A 22,124-nucleotide genomic window follows, 5' to 3' on the forward strand; every position below is an offset into this window, starting at 1 on the left:
GGCATTGGGCCCAGTGATTCTTTGTTTTGGGGGGTGACCTGTGTACTGTAGCAGCACCCCACCCCCAGCTGTGACAATCAGAGGTCTCCACGTTGCCAGCTGTCCCCGGGGGGCACGGACAGCCCTGGGGTTAGCGCCGTCACTGCAGTGCATGTTCTCGCTGCTGCTCAACGTTTCCTCCTGGGAATGAATGAACGTCTCCTCCCGTTGGGGGGGAGGGGGAGGGCGGGTGGTTCCGGCTGTTCTGCAGGCAGATGACACTGATGGGAAGTCCCACGCTCATTTCCTCGAGCCCCAGGGGAGCGAGCGTTTCTGGCGAATAATTAATTACCTGGAAATGGAACGCGGGCTCGGGAGGCGGGCAGCTCCACACCTAAGGGGACCGGGCGTCCTGCTTTTGGCGGGACAGCCCCACTTTGTCCCAATTCTTAACAATTTGTCCCACGGCATTTTTCCAAAACTCGGGACTGTTTTAAAACGCTATGGGATGCAAGACAAATTGTTAAAAATCGAGACTGTCTCGCCAAAATCGGGACATCTGGTCACCTGATGCCAACCTGCTGCGTGTGACGGGTCTGACCGTCTGAGGCGGCACGGCTGTCAGCCTCCCCCTTTGTGGGTCCTGGGCTTGGGGACTCGCCTGCGGACCGCACGCACATCTCCGGGTCCTCTGACGTGGGTGTGGCTGGAGGAGGGGAGCAGTGTGCCCGCTGGCTCCACCACTTACTGACATCGTGGACTGGACAATATTCGCTCGTTTCTGGGAAGTTCACAGATTTTCTAGGGGTGACCCCCCTGTGAGCAGCTGCTGTTTCGGTGGTGGGGTGACGGATGTTACCTGCACTTAACATTTTTCAGGAATAAACAGGTTGTGTGTGTCATGAAAGCATGACAATTGGGAGAAGTGAGGTGGCGATGCCGTGACACCGGCCAGGCCGGCCCACATTCCAGGAGCGCCTGCAGTGGGCACCTGACTCACCTGCAGGCGGGGAGGCGGCGAGGACGGTGTTTCCCAACGGGGAGCAGGCGGGGCGGGCTGGGGCAGACAGCCTCCGATGGGGCCACTCCCCACCACAGCACTTTGTCAGCAGCCATGAGTAGACAGACAGTCACTGCCTGTCACCGGGCAGAGCTGCCACCCGCTGTCCGTCATGCCTGAGCGACGGCCGATGGCGCCCTGAGCGATGGTGCTGGATGCTGCTGCCCACCTCACGGCCGGAAGCAGTGGCTGCGCTGGCAGTCCTGCAGGTGGAGCCTGCCGACCGAGCCGACCAGGTGGAGGTAACACCATGGAGGACACACAGGGCTGGGTCTCCCACGAAAAAATCCTCGTCGGCCGGCCAGGTGAGTGCCAGGGAGGTGGCCCACAGCACGCAGCCCGGAAGCGCCCCAGCAGCCGGCGCCCAGAGCTGTTCCAGGGGAGCCGGGAACATGGCAACAGCTGCTGTTTCCAACTGTCCCCCCACTTAGGAGGCCAACGCCGAGGGCAGGCAAGTTTGCTTTTCACAGCTCCCAGTGCCCACGGAGCAGTGGTCCGGTCTGTGGGACGGCTGAAGGAGGGTGGGAGACACCACTCTGCCTCCCAGCACCCCTCCTTCCCCCTCATGTTTTCATGGGGAGGTGGAGAGGGATGGGGAGCCAGGAGCACTTCTCTGGATCAGGGCCATCGGCCGCCGTCAGAAATCTTTTGATTCTTGTTCCAGTTCAGCCAAGGGTTGTGCATCCAACTTGAACTGCACAGTGAGATGGAGGCAAGAGACTGAGAATCCAGTTGTGATGCTTGCCTCTTCTTAAACCGCGTCTCAGACAGGACAGATCATCTGAGCATGTCTGGTTTCTTCCCTTAGATAATCTTTGCTTCTAAAGATTGTTGACTGCAAAGACAGGAAGCAGAGGACAAGGTGCTTTGCAATGATTAAAAGATGATAGTCAAGCCAGCCAGTGAGTCTGCTGACCTGAATGTGCTCCTGCAGAAATTCAGAGAAAGCTGGCAATAGTCAAGCCATGTTACAAGCCTTAAAGACACGGAAGTCATGAAGGTCCCTGAAAACGGCTATGAGACAAAACAGGAGAGGAAATTAGGACACAGAGAATGACACCCCTGAGGTGCACACACAGAGACAACCATGTGAACACGGAGTGGGAAGGCAGCCATCTGCAGGCCAAGGAGGGAGGCCTCAGAAGAAACCAAACATTCAGCATTCTGATCTTGGGCTCCCAGCCACTGGAACTGTGAGAAAATAAATCTCTGTTATTTAAGTTAAAAAAAAAGATAGTCACCTGACTCAGGGAGTCCGATCGGATGCCCACGGGCCCGGGGTCCCGGGTGATGGGGCCACAGGCGTGAACAGACAGTCTGTGCCCTGAGCTCGTGTTTACTGAGCACCTCAGCTGTGCCAAGGGCTTCACAGGTTTCAACTCAGTTAACCCTCACAACCCCAGGAGGTGGGTTCAGTATTTGCCCAAGATTGTACCCCTAGACTGTGGAGGGGCTGGGATTTGAAAGTCAGGCGGACGGGCTCGGAGCCAGCGCCCTGATCCGTGAGCAGGTGATACAGACACGAGGCAGTGACGCCGCGGTGGGGTCAGTGCCACCAGGAGCCTGCGACGAGTCTGAGAAGCTCCGGAGGGGACACCTGACCCAGCTTGGGGATGGTCACGAGGCCGGGCAGGCGGAGTGATATGGCCCCTCAGCCAGCTGTGGGGACGGGGCAGGCGGCTCCAGGCAGAGGGGCTTCGGCCGCAGTGGCGAGCTCGTGCAGAGCAGCACGGAGGACAGGGATCAGAGCTGCTGCAGCCCTCAGGGCTCCTTCTCTCCTGAGGCCTGAGGTCCCCGCTGGGCAGGGAAGCAGGGAGGCGGCTGGGGCTGGGAGAGGCCCCGCGGGCGCTGGGGGGGGAGTGCCCAGCAGTGGCTGCCACGGATAGTGGCGCCCCTTTGACACCTGTACTTGGCCAGAAGCAAGTCCTTCAGGAAATCATACAGAAAGAATGCAGAAAGAGGCACGTTTAATGTCAGCGCCACAGATCTCTGGAACCGGGAGCCCTCCGATGTGGGAAGCAGGACGATCTGAGTCCAGCCTCCATTGTAACGTGACTCTGGATGAGAACGTGGCACGTTGCTTGAAAAGAATACACAAATAAAACAACGCAGTAGGATTCAATAAAACAACTTTTTAGTAGGAAAGGGGGAGGTGAAGGAGAGAGAATAGTCTCAAATGTCCTTCAGTTGGGAGGTTCCACTTCTCAGGGCCCCACGTCCCTGAGTCAGAACTTCTCAAAGGGTCACTTTGGAAACCCGTGGGGCCACGTGGGCCGTGGCCACAATGATGTGGCACGAGGGACCCTCACGCAGTGGGAGCCCTAAGGACGGTGCCTGCTACCACACACACACCCTGCTCCCCGGAGGGAGCCAGCCTGGACCTGAGCCTGGGCCGCGCCTCGGTTAGAAGCATAAAACAAAGGTCCTTACGTGTTAATATACTTACAATGTCCAGGACCACAGCAACCGAGTAAATACAAATGGCTGTACTTGTTCTGTTTGACGTTTTACCAAGAGCTGCTCACCAATGTCAGAACGTCATGTGATGGGCAGCGGGCAGTCACGGCTGAGTGGACAGCACAACGCAGGTCACACTCAAGGTTTAGGAGCCAGCGCCTCACTGCAGCATCTTTGATGCTGAAGTGAGTTCATTTAAAAAATATATATATATATTTTATTGATTTCCCACAGAGAGGGAGAGAGCTAGAAACATTGATGAGAGAGAAACATCGACCAGCTGCCTCCAGCACACCCCTACTGGGAATATGCCCACAAGCCAGGTACACGCCCTTGACTGGAATCGAACCCAGGACCTTTCAGTCCGCAGCTGACGCTCTATCCACTGAGCCAAACCGGTTTTGGCGTGTTCATGTTTTTTAAGATGTATACACACCTTAATAGTTCATAGCTAGAATGATCACCAACAGATGTCAATAAAAAAGAACGATGTGACTATCAAGATGGAGGTCCTTAGGAAAACTGAGGAAGACCTCAAATATTTTTGTAAAAATTTACCTAAGATAACGCTGCAAAAGTAAGACAGGAAGGATATTGTAGGACACTAAACACAATTTCACTTTAAAACCTAACACTTGGTTCATTCTTTGTTCATTGTAAGAATACTGGAGACCCGGTGCACGAGATTCGTGCACTGGGGAGGGGGGCTTAGGGTCCCCAGTCTGGGACCCCTCAGGGATGTCCCACACATCCCTCTTGCAGTCTGGGGCTCTCAGTCCAGGACCCCTCACTCCTGACCGCCCACCTGCAGCAGAGATGAGAGGAGCTCCCGCCACTGCTGCTGCTTTTGCCAGCTGTGAGCCTGGCTTCTGGCTGAGCGGCAGCCAGGGAAAGGAAGCCCATTCTTGCACGAATCTTTGTGCATCGGCCTCTGTATAGGAATCTGAAATTATGCTGCCTTTATAACGTTGGTTTCATGGTAAAAGCTCCTCTCCCTGCCCCACATCCGATGAAGTTTTGGTCCTCATTTCTACGTGGATTCATTCAGGTGCGATCTTCTGGCGCCAACTCTCTTCCTGAGCGGAGGCCTCCCCTCTCAGAAGCCTGGGGAAGGTGGTGCTGGCGCTCATGGCCAGCGTGTGGAGGCAAACATTTCCCGCCACTGCCTGGTCCTTATGGGGGCTGATGAGCGCCTTTTCTCTGAGCCCCTTAAGAGGCCAGAGAACAGAACAGGGTGAAGAAAACAGCCTGTGCTGGGTCTGCCTCCTACAGCTGCCACCACCCCTGACGACCAGCCAGGACCCAGACGACACAGGACAGCACAACTAGGGCACCTGCCAGCATGCCCAGCTACTGAGAAGGAAGCAACCAACGCGGACCCTACAAGCAGCTGTGAGAGCTTGGGCCCTTTAAATCCTCTGACGTTCGGAAGAATATTGTCAAGGGCCATTCACAAGAGTCATAAAACACATTTGCTTAAAAGTCTACAATCAATGTATATGCAGGTACCCATCCATCCTTCTCTCTGGAAATTTGAAAATAAAAATATACTTTTTTTTTTTTGGTGTGAAAAGACCTTTATTTGGGGATGAAGAGTGCGGTGCAGTGAGTGTCCCCCCCAGTGCTGGCCCCACAGCTGGCCCCCGGTGACAAGTTAAAATCACCAGCTTCCACTTACAGTTAAAAACACAGCAGCTTTTCCAGAAAAACTAGCTGTCAGAATTGTCTCCAGAGCTCATCTGTCTAAGATCTTAAATGCCTGTAGTAGCTGTTCATTAGGTCGCTGTGTCTGACACACCACAGTCTGCAGATTTTATCTCGGCTAAGTTTTCTTATGAAATATCCTATAAAAATATACTTTCTATGGATAGTCTTAGAATGTCAAATCTAACAAAACACGAACATCTACTTTAAGAAACTTCACTTTACAAATGAGGAAACGGAAATCCTGGCCCAGGGGTTGGACTTCCTCTGTAAAAGTGTAGGTAGTTTAGATGTTGTAAGCACGTGTTCTCTGCCACAACTATTCAGCTGTCACGGCAGCCCAAAGGCAGCCACAGACAACACTTAACCCAGTGTGCGACTGTGCTCTAATAAGACGTTATTTATTGGCACTGACATTTGAATTTACATTATTTTTCACATGCTACAAAAACACGTTCTTCTTTCAACCATTTAAAAATGTAAAAACCATTTTTAGTGGATTTGGGCCCTGGGCCGTGGCCTCAGACCCCGTTCCAGGCTACTCCAAGGGCAATACGCACAGCACCTGCCTCCTGATGCCTTGCTCATCTGCTCATATTCGCTTCAAAGGCTCAGATCTGCTTCACCATAAACGTACAACCAAGGAGCTCTATACATGTTTGTTTTATTTTATTTTTTTATTTTAGGAGTAATATTAAGACCTGTCAGGAGCCATAGTATGCCAGACCATAGCTGAAAAGAACACTGACATAAAGCTATATTGAGCATTAAATAAAAATTATCAAGAGAAAAAAATGCAATAAGATTGGAAACTCACTACATTTGAAAAATAGGCTTTATTTTGACCAGTGGTATTGTATGACATCCTATATGGTATAACTGATTACAGCCAAGTTCATGAGTACAAATAAAATAGCAGTTTCCCTCATTCTCTCTTCTGAGTTCCGCTCAGAGAAGTCAGGAGAAGGGAGCATGATTCTCAGACACAGGAGCCCTGCCCCAGGTCGCTTAGCTCCTAACACCTGCAGAGACTGGATGGGAAGATACACAGAGCAGCACGTCGGAAGAGATCACACCAGCACATACAACCCCACACGCTGACAAAACTCACCCTGCCGTGGGCCGTGAGGGTTTGAACTGCACGCCAAGGAGATGAGGCCTTTGCGTGCATTGTCCTTAGGGAGGGGACAATCCCGGGTGTGGCATGACCACCGTGAGCTGCCTCGTTCCCTCGCTCCGGCGGATGCGGCCCTACACTGTCCTCCGGGAGCGCAGTCCCCACACGTGACAGAAATGGAAACACCTCGCGCCAGTGAGGCCGTCACGTGGCCAGCCCTGCAAGTGGCTCACACTTTCTCACTTCACAGAAGGTTTAAATACCTGGGCCCTAACGTAGCACACGATGCCTGAAATTCAGAAAATTATGACAACGACTCTTCTCCACCCCTGAGGATATTTCATCTTTACAAAGTTGAAAATACAAAATATTACAATAATTTGCCCTTTCTCCCCATCAAAGGAATCACATGCTCAAAGGATTCCTGCAAAATACAAAATTCATTTCTCCCTAAACTGAGACCAAGAAGCCAATGTTATGCTGCCAAGAAGACAACAAAGAAGGTGGAAAAGACACCTCTTTCCTTTTTTTTTTTTTTAGAAAAATAACCATATTTAGACAAAAATAGAGAAAGGAGTTCTGGCCTCAGAGCATTTATTTTTCACTTTGATTTCAGCATTTCTTAGCATTGGTTATTGGGGGGGAGAGAATGACTTGTTTCCAAAGGCTGAGGTTTCCTGGGAAAAGCCCCATCTTTCCCATGATGGCTCCCCAAAAATAGTTGATTGAAAATCAGATGGCAGGAAAGAAAAAGCTATATATATCCATCTGTTCCATTTCTTCATAATTTTCACATCAAAAGCACCTGGAGTATCAATTGTGTTCAACACAAAATAGCACTGGGGGCCGTAGAGATGGCGCCTGCCCGTAGCTTCAGCCAAGGTGACACGAGTTCTGAACTTCTAAGAAGTCCTCACTGGCCCACTTGCCTGGCGCCAGGGCCTCCCCAAAAAAACAGGGCAAGCAGCTGTGCATGCTCAAACAGCAAGGCGTGCAGGACATCATCACTCGCTGGGAAGAAAGAGCACACGGGACGTCCACAGACAGCAAGAGCCGGCCTCTGGGTCCAACACTCAGGAAACCTCTGCGCCGAGGGGGGGCAAACAGAGAAATGGCACAACACCGGGGGCGAGCGAGAAGCACATACACGCATGCCCACATGCACACGGAGCCCCTGAAGGCGGTTTCACAAGGTCGTCCACCCAGCCGACCACTCGCCTGGCTCAGAACGTCAATTGCCACTCTCTCTTCTCCCCCTTTAAGGCACAAACAGAGTCAGAGTCCGAGATACACCGGCTGCGTTCTGAGGACGGTGCAGAGCGAGTTCTTAGACCAGCGCAGGGCCAGCTGGTCCTTTTGGCTGTGGGCATCCCGAGGATGGCTCCCGAGCTGAAGCAGCCTCTGTGGTCAAGGCGGGCCCACAGGAGAGGCCAAATAGTGAAAGCATGACTGGGAAGTAGGACACGGAATATTTTTACTTTGCACTGAACACCCCTAAGGGAACGGCAGCTCTTGCCTGCCTGAGCCGACTCACGAAGAAGCGCGAGCAGAGGCTGCCATGGGGTGTCTGGAACGCCACGGAGTCACTGATCGCAGTTTGCTGCTCACAGTCTCTTCCCCTCCCACACAGACAGACACACACACTAACACACATGCGGGCACGCACACAACCCTCGTCCACCGCGGAGGAGATCTTCGCAACAGGAGGCACTTGAATGAGATTGGGAGAGTTCCCGCGGAAAGGCCTTCCCCGCACAGTGAAGTGGGATCAGCAGGACAGAAACCGGGTGCTCAGGATTCCATCTCTTCTTGGTCAAGGGGCGGAGGCACAAAGCTGACGACTTCGTCGTAGGTCAGGCCTAGGGGTTGGGAAGGAAAGCCAGGTGAGGTCAGGCTGTGCTCTCTGCTGGCAAGCACTGTGCTTCTGCGCCGAGCCTCCCTGCCTCCCCCGGCTAGTGCTGGGAGGGCACTCCAAGGAACCAGTCCCTGCGTGTGTGGGATGCCAATGGGTCATGTGACTGGACACATATCTGACCCATCTTCCTGTTTCTGTCACCGCTCAGTGCCTCCTCCTGGAGCTCAAGAGTAGCAGAGCAGCCCCACTGACAAGCTCCAGCGGCGGGAAAGCCTGGCTCTGGGCAGCTTCCCCGAGTTCCGAACTTTACAGAAAGAATCTGAGATGAGACCCGGATTCCATTTCCAGCTGTGTCCCTGACTAGGTCTAAGGTAAGAGGTAAGATATTTTGTCCCAATTGTATAAAGTATAAAAGATTTTTAACTGTAAACATCTCCCTCCTTTACTCCTCTCAGAAAGATGCTGTAAAGAAAAAGATTCTGAGAACCTCAGAGACCGAGGCAGGTGTGAGGGGCTGCGCGCAAAATCGGAGCAAATGTGAGGGCCTCCCAGCTCGGAGAGTGTCACCCCTTCTCGCTTCAGACAGAGGCGCCCCCTCTGGGCGAGGCCCCGACCGGTGTCAGCGAGCTGCTGCTGGCCAGGCACCTCACTCTCCGGGCACACTCTCCAGGGACCATCAGACCGAGCTGCCAGGCAGGCGTCATGCTGCCCGGGCCTTACTTTTCCACTCGTCGATGAGCAGGTCCCGGCTCTCGAAGGACTGGTCGTAGGGGTCCGCCACGGGCTCGTCGTCAGGGTCGTGGTACTGAGCGAAGTAGTCGTGTGCGAGCGCCTGGGCGGCCGTGATCCTCTTGTCCGAGTCCAGGACCAGCATCTTCTCCAGCAAGTCCACAGCTGCCAGCCCACAGGAAGAGAAGTCCAGTGTTTAACATGTTAGCAAAGTTACGCCTTACTGAGCACACACACAGCCTGACCCTTCAAGCCCACACAAAGGATTCTCCTCCAGGGCGTCCGCTCCAGGGCATATTTTCACTTTACTCTCGTGTGTGTGTGTGTGTGTGTGTGTGTGTGTGTGTGTGTGTGTGTGTTTTGTATTATTTTTAAAGAATATGTTACTAAAGAATTAAAAAAAAAAAATAACAGATTCCGTTTGAACAAGCAGACATTCTGTGGAATGTCCGTGCCAAACTGTTACTACTGTAGTCCAACTGCTTCTAAAGGAAAGCCTAAAACCAAAGGGATCTAGAGGAGGTAAGTAGGGCTAGTTTTTAATTTTTCAACATTTTTGTCCCCCTCACTGTTTTTTTTTAAACCAACATCAGACAAATGACTATTCCTCAAACAGGTCTTCAAACAATGGACAGAACGAGGGCTTTCTTTACACAAGTGTGTGGGTGAAACAGGGTGTCTGGGAAAAGTGATTATTTTATTTTAAAAATTTTCAATATAACTAAACAATACAGTGAATACTCAGGTTGACCATCCACATCCAACAATTAACATTTTGTATTTCTTTATTTCTAACTTTTTGTTGCCCCCTTTTTAAAATAAAATTATACACGTGATATTTTACAGCTAAATATTTTCACATAAAGACATTTTCCTATACAATCATATAACTATCACATCTGACAAATAAATAATTTCCAAACATCTAACATCCAGTTCAAGTTAGAATTTCTCCAGGTATCCCGTTGTCTTTCACACCCACCTTGTTCAAACCAGGACCAATGAAGGGCCACACACTGCACCTGACTGGGTTTCTTTAGTTTCTAAAAAAATCTTACCTATTATCTGAGACCTAGTTAGAGACACTAATTCTCCCTTTTCCTACTCAGCCCAGCGGTCCTGAGAATGTCCATCATGAATCCACACCCGTGCTCTCTTCCACCCACTGTGATTCCCCTAAAACCATGTGAGATCTAACCACCAGGTAGAATGTGGACCTGCAGGAGCGGTAGGCATCTGTCCCGTTATGAATGGTGCTAAATTTGGTCACAGGGTTGTTTCCTTTCTGCCCTAAGCAGGTGATCTGCGGGCTCTGAAACCACAGGAATAGCCCGGTCCTTCCACTGAGGGCTCCAGCAGCCCCGATTTCCTTCTCAGCAGTTATCTCAGGGCCACACAATGGTGATTTCCAAACTCTGTCAAACGGGGCGTGCTGAGTTCCTGAGGATGCAGGACAAACTCCGCATGATCACAGGCACCCCCTGTGAAACCAGGCTTCTGAGGCTTTGCAAATTACTGAGTTCCTTCACTGCCAAGGGGGTGGGGCGGGGCTGGGGCGGGAAGAGAAGAGGTTCCTGAAGAGGTTACTGCTGGGTACACCGAGGGGGTGAAAGACCCCATTCTGTAGCCTTCCAGAGAAACCAACGAATTTGGTTTCAAGGGATAGAAAACAAGGTGAATACTTATGGGTTAATTCAGGCTCCATTTAAAGCCTTGGAAGAAATGCCTGGAAATACGTCCTTCTTCTCTTCTTAGAAAAAATAAACCGCATCAGCTGCTGCTTGAAGCATATGGTCTTTGCCACCTGAGGGTAAAGAGTACCATGTCCTGCAGACAAGCCCCTGACAAGGAACACAGTCTAAGATCTGGGCAGATACAAGCACACTCACTACATTGAAGGGCAGTTTCAGTTTTGATTTGTGTGCGGAGGGGAACGTGAAACAGGAAATCAGTGACTGACACAACAGGTGTCAATATTTACATTTCTGCTCAGCTAACAGCTGGGCACAGGTTCCTGGCCAGTAACACCGTGTTCTCAGACGTCTGCAAGAAGAGACGGTACGGCATCAGCGCCTGGCAGGGTGTGGGCTGGGGTTCCCGGAACCGCAGTGCGGGCACAGATGGCCTAACGCCTCCACGGACCTCGCTTGCAGTCGGCAGTGCTATGTGGTGTCTAGTCCTTTTGAATGTTTACATGTTTTGATTCAGATGCATGTGACCTAAATAAGCTGCTGGTCACACCCCGCCCCCCTCCGGAAAATGAATAAACACATCGGAGTCAGAGAACAGGAAGTCAAAGCAAGCACTGCCAGGTCTGAAACATGAATCGATGTGATGAAAAAACACCCAGAACAGAATGACAGACAACTTCATCTCCCAAATTCTTGGAGTACTTACAACTCGGAGAGCGTCTCACAGGTCCCTGAACTAGACAACACAGCCAATGAGAGCACAGCAGGGCAGATGCCAATCTTAGCCAACCCGAGAATTCTGCACGCCCCCGAGAGTCTGGATTTGTTCCTGGAAGCGTGACCAGCTGAGACCCGAGGAACCCTCCCCTCCGCCTCCAGGGCGGACGTAACTCACCAGCGACTGCCCAACACCTCAGCGCGAGAGCACCTGTGCGACCTTGAGAATGACCACAGTGACACCGGCACTGCAGCCAACACCGTGACAATGGGGTATTTAAAAGCTAAAACCTCTCAGCCTCACTCCGACCCTGAAGCACAGCTGCTGGGACCCACCCTTGAGCAGGGAGGCCACCATACACTCTTGAGAAAAGCGAGAAGGTTGATTCTGCCTCCATCATAGGCCCTCCTCGCTCCCTCCGGTTGGAGCTCTGTGTGTCCGCCACTGTCCACTGTGCCCCGAGTCAGGGTGCTGGAGCCTCAGGCGAGGCCACCTGCAGGGCCACTGAGCACACATCGCCCCCAGCTCTAGGGACTAAGGCAGCTCCTTTAGCCAGGGAGATACGTCCTGCAGCGCCAGCCATGTCCCTTTGCCAGGTTCCAGGCAGTGATGGTGGCATTCCTTAAAGCCTGAGGCGGCAAATTCGCTCCCGTGGAGAAAGGCTAAGTCTCTGAGGAGCAGAAGAGGGGAAGGGGAAGGGCGGGAGGATGACCGGCCTGCAGCACCTGAGGGTACAGGTGAGCGGGGCACCCGGCGGGGAGCACCGGGGCCCACACCACCGTCTGTGGCTTTTCCCCTCAGCCTGGGTAAGACACGACAGCAGCTGTGAGCAAGTCACAGACTTCAAATCCCTACCTTTGTCATAACCAATTTCATATCCATGACGTGAGGATACAGTCAACTTACCCAAGGGGTTGGCACCAATAAACACATTTGCAAAGTTCATCTTCGGCATCTGGGTCAAAGACTGAATGTAGTTTCTTGCCTGCAAAAACAAAGGGTTTTCAAAATGGCTTTCTGTTCAGCGATGTTCCTGCCCTCAGAGAGTCTCGGGCCTGATCAGGAAGAAGCGTTAGCTGATCAAGTCTGCTAGCTCCAATGTTCATGACCGTCTTGGGTAGTTATCAGACTTCTCTCTTAGTGCTGTCCTAAACTTCCTTACTATGATCACTACCTTATTTATATCCCTGCTATATTTCAGTTATATTCCAAGTGGACGGCAATGCCAACTAATCAAGTTCCCTTTCATTAGCTTTCTGATCTGAAGTTAAAAAAAAAATGAGGTCAAAATAACTAAGCAGCAGCCCTTCCTGAGACAAACTCCCTAAACGCTAAAAAGGGCGTAGGAACTGGCATCCTCATGGAAGTCCGAGACTGGCAGGCAGTCTTTCGACGGCGCTGGTTTCAGTGGGTGCTCTTAGCACACCCGAAGTATAAATATTGAACCTTGTTACCAAGCAATCTTGGTAACAAGTAAACTTAAGCTTATTATATCTAAAGAGGCTAGAACACAGTTTAAAAAGACTAAACCAATGAGAGCAATAGAGTAGTGGATTATAAATTACACGGCCCAGGCAGAAATCCTTCTCCTGCCATTTATAAGCCTCATCTCCTTGAACATGTCTCAAGTCTCATCTGCAAAATATTAATATTCGGTGCTGATATGTGGCTTGTCTACATCATATGGTTATTGTGCTACTCAAGCAAGAGAAAACTCATGAAAGAGCTTCAGACTATATTTCTGACACAAACAACATTTATGTTACCAATAGGTTGATCTATGTTTGGTCTCTGGGCTGGGACAGGCTTGAATTTGAATCTTGAGTTTAACCCGTTGAGCAAGTTACTTATTATCTCTGAGTCTTGAGTCCTCGGCTGTGAAAAGGGACCAGTCCCAACGCCTGCCCCCAGTGCGGGAGCGAGGCCTGGCGATGGAACCCGCTCCTCAGCTCAGCGCTGGGTCCCGAGCTCGCTCGCGACACTGGCTGTACCGTGGCTGCCTTTGGGGGGGGCCTGCCCCCCGTCCTAAGGATGCGCTGACTGCCCGGCTGCCGAACTACACTCTAGGGAATGTAAGGTGCCAAATTCTTTTCAGGACTGACAGCTGCTAATCAAGGCAATACCAAAAACTGGTCTTGAGAATGACATAAATGTCAGATATTAGGTGTTAAACTATATCCATGACCTTCCTGTTTCAACGAATAAATCCCATGATCTGCGTAGTTGAGATTAAACTTCTTTGAATTGATCTTAACTGCCTCCTCACAATTTCTCAATGTAAAGGTACTCATGTATGTGGGTGCATGCACACACACGTGCGCAAACACACAAGGTTAGAAAAAGTTCTGGCTGCTAGGGCAACTTCACCTTCTCATTACATGTGCAGTGAGCAGGCAAGAGCCGTTGTGGAAAGCAGCTGAGGCTCTTTCTGATTCGAGAAGGAAGGTGTAGGGACTGATACCTGCATGGCGGTAGTCCCTTTCTCCTGAGCAAAGGCTGAGGGACCAGAGGACAGAGAGGCCTGTCCCACCCCTCTAACAGGACAAGTCAGACAAACGAGCTGCGTGTAGCTGAAGGGTAGGGCCTCTGTGATGCCAACCCGGCTCAGAAAGTGAGGGCACCTTAGAGAAAAGTGCCCCAACCCTCTCTGATAATAGGACTAGAGTTAGACTAAAGAGTTAAGAATTGGTAAAAAAGGCACCTTACCCTACACAGGTATTCATATTTATTCTATATTATTTGTGTGTTCTTTTGAACACAGTACTTATTGGGTATTTTAGTGTTTTTTAAATGAAGAATCCTCTTTGGTCATTAAAGAACTGATGACTAGGGAAGTATGCTAATGCCTTCAGAACTATTCCTGCAGCTGCAAGTCAACAGATGGCAGCATGCCCTAGCCCAGTGGTCGGCAAACCGCGGCTCAATTCACATGCAGCTCTTTGGCCCCTTGAGTGTGGCTCTTCCGCAAAGTACCACGTGCGGGCGCACACGTACAGTGCGATTGAAACTTCGTGGCCCATGCGTGGAAGTCAGTTTTCACCCAGGGCGAGTCTATTTAGAAGAAGTGGCGTTAGAAGAAGTGGGGGTGTCAGTCAGTCGGTCGGTCGGGCGACAGGAGACGAGGCCAAAGAGCCACATGTGGCTCGAGAGCCGAGGTTTGCTGACCACTGCCCTAGCCACAGGCACAGAACCCAGAAGACAGAACAGCCTCTTGAGCACTAAATTCATAAAACCCAAGTAGAAAAGTGGCATCATTTCTACATGTAAGTCTATAACTTGTATTCTCAACCCACAGGACTGAATGAGAAATTTATCCCAAATATCAACATCCTGCAGCAGCACACAGGCATCGGTACCTCAGCGGCCTCAAGGCACATGCAAGCATTCAGGGACAGTACAAGTGTGCTGGTTATACAGTGGCCATCAAACGAGAATGTGGCCGCCTGAGGGCATTCCCTGGGCAGCTATTGTTCTCACCTCATGGCTTGGCATCCTGTTAATGAGATAAGCAGGGGGTGTCCCCGTCAGACGCATAATCTGCTGAAGCTGGTTAATATCTTAGATGCCTAGTCAAGGGCATTGTCAAACATACGGTGCAAAACATAACTTTCAACTCAAGTTTTAAAAGACCGACAGCCACCCCCAAGCAATAGAAAACCTAATCCCCACCCGTGCCACCCTCCTAGGCCAGAGCCCAAGGCTGCACACTGAGGCATGATTTGGTGAACGGCACCAGACTTATCAGGCATGTAGCCGGTGGCTGGCCGTGCAGATAAGGACAAGTTTCTGTGGTTTTAGCATCATCTTTAACATTATATATTTCAGGATCCCTGGAAAGAGGTGCCCCTTGATCCAGGATGCCAGCCAGAGAACTATTCCAAGTACTGATGGATAAAACCCATTTGCTGTGGGTCAATGGAGATGATTAAAAAATGCTGACTCAATTCAGTTCAGAAGAATATGCCCAGCATGCCCATTTAGGGAAGAGGTTAAGTTGTGAGGCACAGGCTCTGGTGATCTCCACCCCTCCAATGTAAGACACGGGGGGCTGTTGGGCTGATAAGCAATGACAAGTTTCAGAGACATTAGTAGTGGTACATTTAAAATACATGCCACAAACACGCAGGCAAGTGAAGAAAGGAAACACGGGGGAGGTTAGAAGCCAATGGTAAAGACAGAAGAGAAGTCCCAGCCTGCACACCACCGTGATTTCTCCCAGTCGTTTTAACCCGTGACCACACTGACCTCAGCTAACAAAGAGCTGGGACGACGTTTGCAAAAACACTGCAATCACTCGACAGAGGCAGAACTATAAACAAGCACATACACAAGCCACACTCCTTTTAGCTGTGCCACCGATTTTAACACAATTCCCCTCTTCGAAAATATTAGGAGGACTGTTCGTTTACCTTGTGTTCCTGTTAAAGCAGAGGTGATGAGGTTTTTAAAATCCTCAACACAAATACAGTAAAAACCTTGTCACACTCCCTTTCTCGTTAACCATTCACGCCCTCCTTCGGTTGCAGCATCATCTTCATAAGCACCCTGGTCAGTGATTTCACTGCTTTGTGGCTTCTCGCAGCCATTTTTCTGCTTCAGCTCATTCCCTGAACTCAGTGTCCCTCTGGCCTGACCACTGCAAACACCGTGAGGCTGGCCTCAGGAAAGAGCTGGTTCTGCCGCTTCTGCGCCAGCATGTTCTAAAGGTGGGATGAAGATTCTTAACATTCTCACCCCAAGTTTAGATTTACTCTAAACAAACGACAGAGCAAACAGTTCTCTGCATGCCAAGAGAAATAACAAAAGGGGTCAGTAAGTGAACCAGCCAAAGAATGCCAATTGGGTTTTAAAATGTTAAAATCCTGCCACCTCTCTCTTCTTTCCTATGAATAAGTCAGAGTGGGGCAAACACGGGTGTACGGCTGTTCGCATGGGAACTAACACAATGATTAATAAACAATAAACAATACAAGAATAAACTGGGTTTCATGGACTCACAACTGTAACCCTACATTTGCCCACCATGTATTATACTTGGCCTGTACAGTGTCTGTTTCGTCTTCTTTAGCCAAAAGGCTATTACATTCCCTTGTCAGGGGTTAGAAAAATAAATTTCTAGGGAAAAGTGTGAGAATGAGTCGGTGAAACGGCTCTTTTGCTTTCTTAATGGGATTTTTGTTGTTTCACTAATTGCTATATGTACTGGGTCACCAACCCAAAGAGTCTATCTCCCTAGCCATCCATCTGGGCCATTTATCCAGTCTCTCCAGGCACATCCTGACTTGTTCTCAACCAGCCCATCTGTTACTGCGTTCTCCTACTCAGAAGGTCCTCCTCTTTACTGATTCAGCACTGTTTCCCTGCTTTTCAGGAGTAAAGAAATAGCTATTGCCTTTCTGTTTACTACATTCCTTAAATAAAGAATTTTTAACTTTTAAAAATCTTTAAATAATTTTACTCACCTGGCTTTGTTATTTTCATATCACGTATTCCACACATCACGTGCTTTTAAAATAAATTGGCACTTGGGCAATATCACTAAACATCAAATTAATCTTGCCTACCCGTCTGAATGCTTAAACTACTTTTATCCACTCACCATAATTATGTAGGAAAAAACCAAACCACCAGTTCTTATTCCTATACTCAGTACAATATTACTTGAGTAAATTCTGTATGCTGGTACCCAATTTATTATGCCCAACTCTAGAGCTTTGTAATATATAATGTGCTTTATTTCACCAAAAATAAGGACATTTCAATATCAGGTCAGGTATGGTGCTGTTTCTTCCTTAAGAATAAACAGTGGCTTGCCAAAACCAGTTTGGCTCAGTGGATAGAGCGCCGGCCTGCGGACTGAAAGGTCCCCAGGTTTGATTCCGGTCAAGGGCATATACCTTGATTGCGGGCACATCCCCAGGAGGGGGTGTGCAAGAGGCAGCTGATGGATGTTTCTCATCAATGTTTCTAACTCTCTATTCCTCTCCCTTCCTCTCTGTAAAAAATCAATAAAATATATATTTTTTAAAAAGAATAAATGGTGGCTAAGTAACAAGTAAATACTATTTTGCCCATACCTCTTCTTTTAGAAATTCTTGTGACTAATGGCACTTATCTGCGGGCGGGTGGGTAGGAGTGGGAGGGACTGAGCAGGAGCTGCGGTAGCCACCCCAGGTAGCATGAATCTGCTCTTAGTCTCATTAGCTCTGCTCATTAATAAACCCAACTCTTCTCAACCCCACTCTCCTCCCTCATGTCCTCCCTACCAGCCAATCTTTCTAAGCAAAGGCATTTAAAACAAAAAAGCAGGTGTCCTAAGCATCTCCTCGTATCATCTCTGATGCTCCAATCCAGCTTCTGCGTCTCATAAAGCAGAAGACACTCCCCTGGGCTGACCGTGTGGTCGGCAACTCTGACAGTGACTCACACAACGTGCAGGCACCTGAGACTCAGGTTCAGCTCTCGATCTCAGAGCATCTGGATCTACGCTCGGCTCTGCCAAGGGACCCAGCGCATGACTCGGGCAGGCCACAGCCTTTCTGTGCTTTTGCTTCATCATCCCAAATAAGTAAGTAAAATAAAATAGGGCTGTTATATTCTCTTACATATCGTCAGAGTGGAAATTCATAAATACTCTGGGCTTTGTGGTCCTTTTAAGGAATGTACCAGACACATTCCAGATGACAACAGTCTGTATTTGACAGGGAGATGACGAACCGTTTGAACTCACCTGCAGCTACCCAGCAGTCTTCCCCACTGGGCGAAGGGACTGCTAGGAGAACCCGGGAAGGCACACTGCAGCCTCCCCCCTTCTACCCACTGCCTGGCAGCGACAGAGGGAAAGAGATGCAGGCTGGGCTTTCACGATTTCGCTCACGTCTCCTGCCCAACAGCAGGAAATTGTGGCCAAAGGAAGCCAGAGTGGCTTCTCTGTCAACGCCTGCGTGGAGGCAGGAAAGCACTGTGCCAGAGCCTTTTATCGGGTTATTACGATTTGTAATCACAAAGACAGGCCGTGGGAGGAAGGATTATAACCCCATTCCTGTGGCTCTGAGGCAGCAGGACTGGGGAGCAGCCTCTGCTGGTCTGGGGACGCTTTACGCAGGTGTGCAGGCGGTCTATTCTCAGCCAACAGAAAGCAAGGAACTTCTGGAAAAGGGCAATAACGGGCAACGCACATTCCATTCTTTTAGTGCTGATGGCAGACTAATCCATGGTGAGCCACGTGATCTGAGAACAAACACTAGCCCAAAGTGAGAAGAGCCCTCGACTACATGGGAAACCTCTGAGAACGATAAAGTCAGGGCTGGAACTGAGACATAAATTTCCCACTAACCTCTGGGAATGAATTAGAATTTCAAATCTCATTTACTACCATGGATACCACTGCCCAATACAGACCCCGTGATCTAATACATACCCAGATAGAGGGAAAAAAGCACACTCATGCATGTGAGCAGGATGGTGTATATGTGTGCAAGTGTGTACACACACACACACACACCCCTCATCCAGAACTCAGCACACAAAGGGCACACGTGCTTAGAAACACACTCGAGTCAAGGTACGGATGGAAGGCAAGTTGCAGACTCCCAACAGGGCAGATAATTACAATCAAAGCATCAACTCACAGACTCTGAGGAGATTTTCTTCAAAAGCTCAGCCCCTGGGGTTCCAACGAGTCTTAAAATGAGCTTCAACTGATCAATATCTAAAGGTGGACTATAAAGGAAAATGTTGGGACAAAATAAAAATGAAAAACAAACAACAAATAAAACAAAACAAACACAAACAAAATACCCCAATGACAAGAAGGAAAAACCAAGCCAAATGGTGAACCGTCTAGTTAAGGCTTCTGCAGGACGGTCACTTCAAGTAGGACATGCTCCTCCTGTACAGGATTCAAATGCTGCCACACACCCCACGAACATTCATCTGTGCATCTATCCACACCCCTATCAGTAAAGTGAAGTGACTGTAGCTGCGCACTGAGCTCAGAGACAGCAGGCGAAACACGAGAGCTTCCCTCTGTCCAGATGCTCAGTCCATACCTACCTCTTCACCTTCCACCGAAACATCGGAGCCAGGTAAGCCAGAGCAGTGGTAAGCAGAGGCTACAGCACAAAGCAGCAGAGCTCAGGAGCCAGGGAAGACCAGCCGCCCTATAACTATCCCCGAGGCCTGATCCAGGAGCTTGTAATGTGGCAGGGCCTGTGCAGAACTCAGAGCCCAACCACTGAGCATTCCGCTCGAATGCCTCTCCCCCTGCCCTGGCCACAGCCGGCAGAGAACTGTGAGTGACAGCCAGCAGAAGGCCTCACCCCACACCGCACCTGAGCGACCTCCAGGAGTGCCGTAACGAAGCAGGACCGATGAGGGTTTAACCTTATAAAAACATGAACAAACTCACCCCCCCCAAAGGTTCTATCTAAATCATAGGCCACAGTGCCAAACCTCTATTCCGGTAGCCAAGTCTTCAAGAACCCCCAGAATGTATGAGCACATGTTAATGAGAAGACAGAAACTCCCATTTGCTCTTACTGCTTTTGGCCTTGCCTGAAAAGGAGGGGGGGGGGGGGATCTTCTAAAATAGCTTTTAATAATCTCTGTGAAAATCTGAGTAGTTTACTCCATCTCACTGGCATTTGAGGGGACAGGACTGGAGGATGACTGCCTCTGACCCCTGCAGGCTTTGCCTGATTGGGTCCTTCTCAACCTCAGTCTTTAGCCACCTTTTGCTCACTGTAACCACTGCCTGCCGCCTCTACTCTGCCTGTCCACCACGTATCTCCAGTGCTCAGCCTAACGCCTGCTGCCTGTGGGCACTCAAATGTTTGCGGAGAAGGTAGAACAGGATGGAGAGAAGGAGGAAGGAAATACTTCTTCTTATGGTTATACAACCAAAGGTAACACAATGTAACTTGAAAATAATGGCTGCAGCAAGTCACAGTTGTTGCCTAAGTTACAGGAATTACTTATGCAATATCACTGGCGTCTTACCCTGTTCTTTTTTTTTCTTTTTTCTTTTTTTCTTCCCCAGATCTGAAACTGGCTTACGTGGAAGAAAATTCTAGACAGGAGTCAGCAAACCCCAACCTGCTGTGTTTTGAAAATGACACTATATTGGAACACAGCCTTGCCTGTCCATTTATGTACTGGTTCTGGCTGCTTTCGCTGGACACGACAGAAGCCACATAGTCCCCAAAGTCTAAAATATTTACTATCTGCCTCTTAAGAAAAGGTTTGCAGAACATCATCCTAGACCCAAAAAACTTATTTCTAGAAATTATAAACAAGTCCACTTACACAAGTTACTTCTGAATTAAGAATAGAGAATTCTGTATTCTGCAAATGGCAGAAGTTAATGTGCTCTGGAGGTTAAATGTTCAGTACTTCTTTCTTAGTTGACAAGCAAATTTTTAAAGCATACATTAATAAAGACAGAGCAAAGAATGCATACCATCTTGCTCTAAAATAAATTAACTATGTAACAATAGAATTTAATACAGAATCCTTTCTGCTCATATAAAATAATTCCGTTTGCATACATTTAGTTTGCTCAAACTCTTCAGAAGTACATTTAACTAGGCTGCTACCCCAAAAGATAAAATATATTGCACATGAAAAAACAAATTAACCCTAGACTCCCTCAGCTCTCAAACAGGTACTTTTATGATGAATTCATCAAAACTAACCTCTGGAAGTAACGCTGAGATTGGGTGTCTTGTTCAGGAGAGTGCTGACTACTGAGAACGAGTCAGCCTCCAGCTCCCAGGAGACAGAAGCTCCCGGTGTGAGCTCTCAGCGCCCTCCCTCACTCCGCACCCTGGAGGGCTCACTGCCACACCGAGGCGGGACCGAGGCGGGACCGAGGCGGGACCCGGACGTGTCCTTCTCACATTCACGGCCTCCCTGACTTGGCATCAGGCTTCTCTTCTGACTCTGCCTCAAACCACTCTTCCTTAATGCACCCATGCTTCAATCCACAACAAATGCTCCAGGCACGCCCAAGCTTCCAACTTCCTATTTACCCCAGGCACAAGCAGGACTACCCTCCATCTCCCCCCCTACCAAGCCTTTTCTCTTACCCTTCAAACTGCTCAGATAACAACTCTGCCACGAAGTCTTCCTGGTTGAGTTCAAATGAATTCCTGCCTCTTTTCGTTAACTTCGTAATACTTCTAACATAGTACTTTCTAAGTCACTCTGTCTTGTTTTATAATCAGAGAGTGAAAACTTGTTCAAATTACTCCTGTAACTCACCTTCCACTGAGTATGACCATCTGGCTTGGGGGACAGGTACCTTCTTATCCCCAGCACCTTCCACAAAGCAGGCTCAGTAAATATGGATAGATTTGAAAACATTTTCTATACTATACTTTTCAACTCAGCGTCACCCCTCTGCCTTGCCCTAAAAAATCTAGAAGAACCAGACTCTGTATCAAGTCTATACACAGAAAAATAGTCAAGAAAAATGGCATCATCTACCGCGGGGCCTAACAAGATCTCAAACACTCCCCTGAAGTGTTTACACCACAAAGAGACACAAACGCCGCGCATTAGTGTGTGAGGGCCACAGAGAGAGCTGGAGGAGCATGGCAGACAACACTCAGGAGATTAGTAAACACACAACGCCAAGAGAAATCTCCTCAGCAGCTAAAAGCACTTGCGTGAAGGAAGTCAAAGCATGCAAACCTCAAAGGACATCACCACAGGTTCTCCAAGAGCTGGCAAGTCCACTGAAACCCAGGTCAGTCTTCAGCAGCACCAGCCACTGTAAGGCCACTACAATGTGTCCAGGCGGTTAAGGCCAG

At 49.4% G+C, this 22,124-nt stretch overlaps 1 protein-coding gene and 1 non-coding gene across 3 annotated transcripts in view; one reads left to right on the top strand and one right to left on the bottom strand.

Annotated features, from left to right (window-relative positions):
- Window positions 1-1,931: 1,931 nt before the first annotated feature.
- Window positions 1,932-2,061, top strand: LOC118706246. Its single transcript, XR_004983964.1, has one exon. It is a non-coding gene; the product is annotated as a small nucleolar RNA SNORA33 (small nucleolar RNA).
- Window positions 2,062-6,017: 3,956 nt separating this feature from the next.
- Window positions 6,018-22,124, bottom strand: part of MAPK14 (mitogen-activated protein kinase 14) — a 68,792-nt gene continuing 52,685 nt past the window's right edge. The window contains exons 9-12 of one of the 2 annotated variants that reach the window (XM_036413411.2): window positions 14,788-14,867; window positions 12,217-12,295; window positions 8,893-9,066; window positions 6,018-8,176 (exon numbers count right to left, since the gene is read on the bottom strand). In XM_036413411.2, the coding sequence (XP_036269304.1) occupies window positions 8,109-8,176; window positions 8,893-9,066; window positions 12,217-12,295; window positions 14,788-14,867 (401 nt within the window). In that variant the 3' untranslated portion in view covers window positions 6,018-8,108. Of the gene's footprint in view, window positions 8,177-8,892; window positions 9,067-12,216; window positions 12,296-14,787; window positions 14,868-18,941; window positions 19,022-22,124 lie in introns of both variants that reach the window. The other variant, XM_036413410.2, reaches the window with a different exon arrangement.

This window comes from Pipistrellus kuhlii, unplaced genomic scaffold, assembly GCF_014108245.1.
Source record: "Pipistrellus kuhlii isolate mPipKuh1 unplaced genomic scaffold, mPipKuh1.p scaffold_m20_p_5, whole genome shotgun sequence".
Taxonomy (NCBI): domain Eukaryota; kingdom Metazoa; phylum Chordata; class Mammalia; order Chiroptera; family Vespertilionidae; genus Pipistrellus; species Pipistrellus kuhlii.